The following is a 7,644-nucleotide window of genomic DNA, read 5'->3' as shown; positions in this document are numbered from 1 at the left end:
GAAACAAGAGAAATACACTACATTTTCTGAAGAACGTATCTAACTTGTTGTTTATCAAGTTTAACGTTTTGAAGATGTATTTTAGTCATTTTGTACATGGATGCGTGATGAATTCTTAGCTCCTGGGTCTGGTTGTGATTGTCATCAGGTATGTTTGTGTGTGTGTGTGAAAATATCTTTTTGTTTGCACTGCTGATAGGTGATAATTTGTCATAGATTTGTGCAGAGTCCCTTTCTCCTCTATGTTGGTATGGTCAGTGTATGCAACCTATAGTTGACACCTATGTGTCATTCTGGGAACACACTAAATACTTTAGATGACTTGAAGGTTTACTTGGCAACCGATGGCTGTTTTAAGACCACAGATACACTTTCAGCTTGGACTGAACACAAAGTGTTTAAGTATCCACAGTACATGGAAAGAAATAAAATGTCACTTAACCACATGTATCATGTGCTCATTGTCGTGTGGCTGGTTATAAAGCTCAATGACTTCATCCAACTCTATTTGTGTAACTGGATGACATAGTTAACCTTTATTTTACAACAGGATTAAGAAGTTGTGGAGCCATAATTAGTTACAGGTTGTTTCCAGCTTTTCTAGAAAACACTTTTGCCTGTTTTATGTTTGAATGGAAAGGTTGCAATCTCAGCCTTTGGCATGATTTATATCTCTACGTTTGATACCTAGCATAGGCTTTCAACGATTACATCTTTTAGCCAATTGATTCTTAATATGAAAGGAAACAATCACTTTACTCATGTGCAATCTATACTCTGCTTAAGATGTTGTGTGGTGATGGTGGTGGTAGTGGTGGAAGTGTTGGTGGGGGTCATGTTGGAGTGCTGGTAAAGGTGGGAGGGGTTGACACAGAGATGTACAGGACAGGACACCCTCATGCTTGCTCCATAAACCTCACCACATTTTGCTGCCGCAGCTGTCGTGGCACACACAGTGAGCGGAGAGGTGCGCTCCTTCTGTGATGATTATGTCGAGTCGGACAAAGGCTTTTTTACACTGATCAGCGATCACCGAGCCTGTTTCTCTTCAGCAGAAAAACGGAATGTTGTCACTTTCTCACTCAGCAAGGTCGGTTTCCACAGAGCAGTGAAGACACCGCTCATTTACCATGAGCTGTTTGGATGTTATGTTCCCAGCCTATGGACATTACGCACCGTACGCACCGACTGTTCCTGCTTTTATCAATAGCGTACAGGTAGGAAGTGAGCAAATATTTAAATGTTCTCATAATATATTTTTTTTATTTTCAGTGTTGTTTTCAGTGTTAGCGGGGAGATGGGTTGCTCGTTGAGGTGAGGAACAACTGCTAATTAATGCAGCTTGTGCGTAAAAGCAAGTAACCTGATGGATCGTTAAAAAGTGTTTTCTATGTTGGCAAAGTATTAGTTTGAAATTAGTTATTTACGAATATCTAGATTAGCAGTGCTGTTTGTGCCTTACCAAACACAGAAGTCGTTCTGCACCCACAAACAAGCTCATTCCTTGACGCTTCTACGCGTACGCACTTCATGCCCACAGCCACCGCTACCACACAAAAAGAAAAACATTATGTTTAAAATGTCTCAGGTACAGCTCCAGGACTGCCTTCAGCCGCACCAGTCTCCCTACCCCCTCCCGGGCGGCCTACTTTGTGCGTTTCTCTGCCGGGATTTTATGGACACTCCCAGGGGTCCAGAGGGGATGTCTGGGGGCCCAGGCACTGGAGGATCAACTTCCTCTTCGTCTTCATCCAACTCTTCCTCTTCCTCCTACACGCCTGCGACATTAAGGCCAGAGGAGGGCCCCAAGGAGAAGCAGGAGGCCCCTGAGGCAGAGTACCTATCTTCTCGCTGTGTCCTCTTCACCTACTACCAGGGAGACATCAGCAGCGTGGTGGACGAGCACTTCTCCAGGGCCCTCAGCTCCTACATGGATGGAGAGGGCAAACGGCGGGCGCTAGACCAACAGGACACAGGTATACCACTTTGTAATGACTATTTGTATAAGACAAATAAAAGTGCACACCTGTACTTTCGTGAGTAATGCAAACATGTAGTGATCTTGGAATCAAAACAATGAGTTGGGTTGGCTTACTCTCCATGGAAAACCCCAAAACGGATTCCAGTAAATCCTTTGCCCAGTGTATGAATATAAAGAAATCAAAGCAATTAATCAATTGTTTTTTCACGAAATTAATTAGGGACCCAATCTGAATGTCATTGCACAATTTTAAGCTGACTCACTTCTATGTCAAATTAATTTCATAAAGACTTACACCATGCAGCTTAAAAAAAGAGTTTGGTTTTGCCCTCCACAACATCCCTGTGGTTTCATAATTTCTAATTTATTTATGTGAGCACAGGTGCCACAGTTGTCTTTGTAGTGTCTTGCGCTTGCTTTTGAGGCCACACAGGGTGAGTTGACAGTTGTGCAAAGCGCAGACAGGTGATGTGATCAGGTGACAGAACTAAAAAGCTGCTTGCTGAGACTGTTGTCCCTGAGGAGGTCTGGAAGTAAGGTTCAGAGGTCATGAAGGTCAGGAGCTGTCTTTGGCTCTAGTTAGGGCAAACATTTCAAGAGCAACAGAAAGCATGCACAATAATTACATTCAATCATTTTTTCATAATTAGCAACAAAATGCAAAGTATAAACTTAGTCATTTTGAAATCTGCTGATTGGTCTCTTAAATATCCATATAGGGCCTATAGCCTCGCTGTTAGTCGCTTTCCTAGTTCATTCGGAGGTCTTCATTTTGGCATTAACACACGCTTCCTGCCTCACAACAGATGCTATGTTTATACATGGCCGTAAGCGCACAGCCTCGCCAGCGTATCCCCTTCAAACGTCTCTGTGGTTGACTATCGGTTCAGCTCTTGCCCCACAATGGTTGCTCAGTCAGTTGCCTGCCTGCTGGTCAGATTTATACATGCTGTGGTCTGTGCGATAGGGGCAGAGGGAAACACTACCTCTCAGGGTGCCGCATGGTGTCTTTTTTCAGAGGAATATTATATATATATATATATATATATATATATATATACTGCTAAAAACATATAATGGCTTGCTGACATTCTGTCAAGGGCGAGGAGAGGGGGGAGTAGAGAAAACAACAGGTGGGGGTGCAGGAGACAGAAGAGAGGGGCGGCGGGTGCTAGCACAGGGCAAGAGTTGCATGTCTGATTGTGTGTGTGTGTGTGTGTGTGTGTGTGTGTGTGTGTGTGTGTGTGAACATGAGTGTGTTGTGAGACTTTCAGAAGTACTCGGCTGACATGAGAGTGAGAGATGTCACCACAGCGAGTGATTTAAGGCTCTGTGAGCCTTGGGCTCACTCCAGGTCAGATCGTCTACCTTATATAGAATTCTAGGATATAGGGACGTCTCTCTTTCTACCTTTCTCTCTGTCACTCTCTTTCTCTCTTTTTCTCCCTCTGTCTGCTAGAACGTGGTTGTGTTTATTTCTGTGTCTTGTTGGGGCTAGGGCTATGCGACAGTATGACCCAATGGGGAAGATATCTGGGCCAGAGGGTGTAGCAGTCATGTGAGTGACATCTACATTTTAGCAAGGGTTGCTCCTCCTGCACAGCTCCAGCCTTTTCCATTCGTCTCCATAAATCAAGCAATTCACTACACTGTGCAATGGTTTGTGACTTGGCCTATATTTGATGGTTGTTTATCCTCTTTTCCTCTCTCTGCCACTCTGTCCCATTAGATACCCCTTCACCTGGCAGTCGACGAAGCTTCCCCCCATCCTTCTGGGACAGTAACTACTCCTCGCCTCAGAGCCGCTCCCACTGCGAGACCGGAGCACCTTCCTATTCCATGGAGCCATACGCATCAGCCTTGCACCCGGGCCTAGCACACCCACACGCTCATCCTCACCCACACGCTCATCCTCACTCCCACCCTCACCCACCAGAAAGCTGGGGATATGCCCAGGCCCAAGCCTACGGCCACCCACGGCCTCTCCACGAACTGTATTCACCGTCTGCTTTGGAGCCCCACTACGGGCCCTTGCTCATGCCCACAGTGAGGCCACCTCATCCCCTGAGCTTGCCAAGCCACTATGAAGTGAGCAAGCTGGAGCCCACTGCCTCCTGGCCCGGTCTGCTTCCACCAGGAGATGTCAGCCAGGCGCTGGCACTTAACATGGATGCAGGTAACCACTCAACTGTGTCAGGCTTTCGCTAATACTGTCTGGACAAAGTCTTCCTTTAATTACAGTTTATAAAATGTCTCTAAATCAGACCAGATGTGAAAATCAGTTTACTTTAGACAAATGCAAATGAAAAGTTCAGATTATTTATGGCTACAAAAATATGAGAAACAAATCTTTTTTGTGTCTAGTTAAACATACCGAGAGCTCGCTTGAAATTCTGCACTTTATTGATTTTGCTTTTTTGTGCCATTAATTGCTAAATGATTTTTACCCCAGGTATTGAGTATTGATTTAATTTAATTGTGTGTGTGTCTGCATCACCTTTCAACCCTTGTGCACAGATGCATACATTTGTGATGTTGAATACACTAGGCCCTGCCACACACTCCCACGCATGCTAATACACACACACACACACACACACACACACACACACACACACACACACACACTTTATAATCATCACAGAAGCTCTCTTTTCCCCCCCTCTAAAACAGGATGTTTGGTAAAAGTAGGCTCCATGACAACCTGTGTTCTGTTGTTCGCCATTGTCCTACTCATTGTTTCCTTGTCCTTTTTTCTCAGGCCTCCAGCAGCACAAGAAAGGCAAGGAGCTGTACTGGTTCTAACGAGCCCTTCAGTCACATTGACCAGCCATTACCAGATCCAATTAGTCCCTGGACCTGCTCCGCTATTGAAGCAGCGTGTCCCTTTATCCCCCCCCACACACTGCATCCCCATCTATCCACCCCCTTCTCTCTGCTCTTGGCCTCGCCTGCCAGTATACAGCCTTGCTCCAGGTTGACATGTGTGCACCATGGAGATAAAGCAGAGAGAGGGACAGAGAGACAGTGTCACTGTCTATAATCTGTGCTGTTGCTCTCTCTCTCTTTTGCATCTCTCTTCCACTCTCTCTCCTGACGCTGTTGGTGCTGCACAGACCTTGGCAAGGTGTGAGCCACAGTGACCTGTTTGGACTGGGAAAGACAGGATCACAACAGACTTTTGCAGAGGACAGAGAGATAGAGGGATGAATGGAGGGACAGGGGGATGAATAGCGGCAAGCAGGGATTCCCTCCAACGTCCCTGGTTATCTCGGTCTCATGCTCTTTGTTGGTACAGTGGTTGTCATCATCCACTTATCTGCATTTGACAAATGCAACATACAGTGATAAACAGGAGCAGCAAGTATGGCGGTTTATGCTTTGTGACTCTCATCGTGACACTTTTTTTTTGGTTGTTATATGATTTTGGTCTGTGAAATAGTATTTCTATTTATTGGTGTTTATGTGCATTTCTAAAATGTTAGGCCAGTGTTCTAAAATTATTGTGATTCAGTTGAGATGACCATATCTTGTGCTTTTGGTAGACTTTCTCATATATATCCATGAAGGAATTTTTTGTGGAGAATGAAGGCAATTTCTTTAAAAAAAAAAAAACATATCGATAAATAGTTCAGTTCAACAATTATTTGTTTGCTCTGAACAGATTAAAATAAAAAACTTTCAAGTTCATGATGGTGTTCCATTTTAGTTCTTTATTTCTTGGTGTCATTCTTAGAGGTTTTAAAGTTGGGCTTTCTAAATATTTCTGGGAAGTTTTTTGTGTGTGTCATTTCTTATTTTTGTGTTTAAGAAAAGTGTGATGTCAATATATATTTTTATGGTAAAGTGCCACATCTTCTAAATATTAACCTTGCATGACATTATAAGTAATATTATCAGGGCTACTACTAATTTGAAAGGACGTTTAAGTATAGCTAGACAGATGTGTCTCAGTATTGGGCAGAACACCCTTGGTAGACAATGAAGGCTTGGTGGAGACTTTTAGATGGGTTTCTGATTTTACACACTGTTATATAGAATGTGTTGATATTTTAGTAGCTGTGTGAATCCTAGAGACAGTAGTACAGCCAGATGTGATCAAGGTTGTGCTATGCGACTCGTCTTATTTAAAAAGCCTTCCATTTAAATTCCGGCTCGCATTCACAGTTTGTCACCTATAAAGTGGGAACGAGTGGTGAATGCCAGCAATGTGTAACCAGAGGAGAAGCCAGCCATCTCAGCTATGCACCAAATGTTGCCTTGTTATTGATCCGATAATCAGATTATGTGCTAAGGTATGCCAGTCTGGGCCACTGTCACAATTTTACGGCTGTTATGTGTGACCCCCACTAGAGAGCAGCCAACTATGTTATTGGCACTAAGCTGAGGATACATGTAGAGTAATGAAATTAGAAGAGTTTACCGGGGATAGCGTTCCTCTCAGTTTCCCATGCCAAGCATCTTACTGCCTTTTCACACTAGTATTGTCACTGGGCCTGAGGGTTTCCTTTTCACACCGGATCCTCCAGGATCTTGTCCATAGTTAGTATGCACCCACAGTTATTGTCACATTATATTACCTAGAGGTCACTAAACTCTACATAGCATTAATAATTGCCATTTTAACCATCATACCGTAACAGGTTGTTTGTAGGAAAACTCACTGTTTCATAAAAGTAGTCATTATGGATGCTGACTATTACAGTGATATGAACTGATTGACACAGAATTTTCAGATGAAGCAGCAGAATAACTACTGTAGACTCATGTTATTATGGACATACAGTGAAATGTGTGAGAGCTGAGTGTATTTACTGAGCAGACATACTGTATTAGCAAGCCTAAGCAAATGCCGCCCTCTGCTGGTGTGTTTCTAATAATGCTAAAAGCCATCTACAAAATGAATGATTGTTTTTCCTGACTGGACTCCACAATGACCAGTTGTGACAAAAATCAACATACATTATGTGGAGTTTTCAACACTTGTGTGGTAAGGTATATTGTCCTACAAAGGATGAAAGCAGTAAGTAACCACTGAAGAAAAAATGGTTCGAAGTATTCAGGCTGTCTAGTAAACTGCATAACAGATGGTTGTAATGTTTTTATTTCATGCCCTTTTGGATTGATTATTTTACCCAAAAAGGTAATTGCCATAGAACCCACATAATGCCAAAACGCTAGTCTTCAGGAAATGCTTGGAGAAATTGAAATAAAAACAAAAACAAAAGAAGAGAATGATTAGTTGATAGCCAGAAAACCTTTTGATAATCAATTGATAATTCCAGTTTATTTTAATGTAAAAACATTTGCAGGTTCCAACTTCTAAAATGTTCTTAAAAAAAAAAAAAAAATCACAGATTCAGCCAAATCTGGAAAATGTTTGTGTGTGTCAGTGTGCTTAATTTGATTTGGACCAAAAGCATTTATGGTTTTGATTTCCCCATGCACTGTACCCGGGTAGACTTCAAAATAGGGAAGTGAGCGTTATTAGTCCACAACATTAACCAGCATTTCCTGAGAACATGCCTATGTCTATGCACTTTTACATTAAGACAAACCCAAAGATGACACACTGTCATCCTCAGAGACAGTGAGTCACCTGTGACAGTCACATGATACAGGATGCAGATTCACATTCAGTTTTAGAAATATTAAAATCATAC

General features: G+C 42.7%; 1 protein-coding gene across 1 annotated transcript; it reads left to right on the top strand.

Annotated features, from left to right (window-relative positions):
* The first annotated feature begins 597 nt into the window (after positions 1-597).
* Positions 598-5,671, top strand: vgll2b (vestigial-like family member 2b). The gene is made up of 4 exons (XM_039785578.1): positions 598-1,217; positions 1,622-1,976; positions 3,711-4,157; positions 4,743-5,671. Exons 1-4 carry the CDS (start codon positions 1,131-1,133, stop codon positions 4,784-4,786), a joined length of 933 nt encoding a protein of 310 aa, XP_039641512.1. The 5' UTR covers positions 598-1,130; the 3' UTR covers positions 4,787-5,671.
* Positions 5,672-7,644: the final 1,973 nt, after the last annotated feature.

Source organism: Perca fluviatilis, chromosome 20 (assembly GCF_010015445.1).
Source record: "Perca fluviatilis chromosome 20, GENO_Pfluv_1.0, whole genome shotgun sequence".
Classification (NCBI taxonomy): Eukaryota; Metazoa; Chordata; class Actinopteri; order Perciformes; family Percidae; genus Perca; species Perca fluviatilis.
This window is presented reverse-complemented; position numbering and strand designations above follow the sequence as displayed.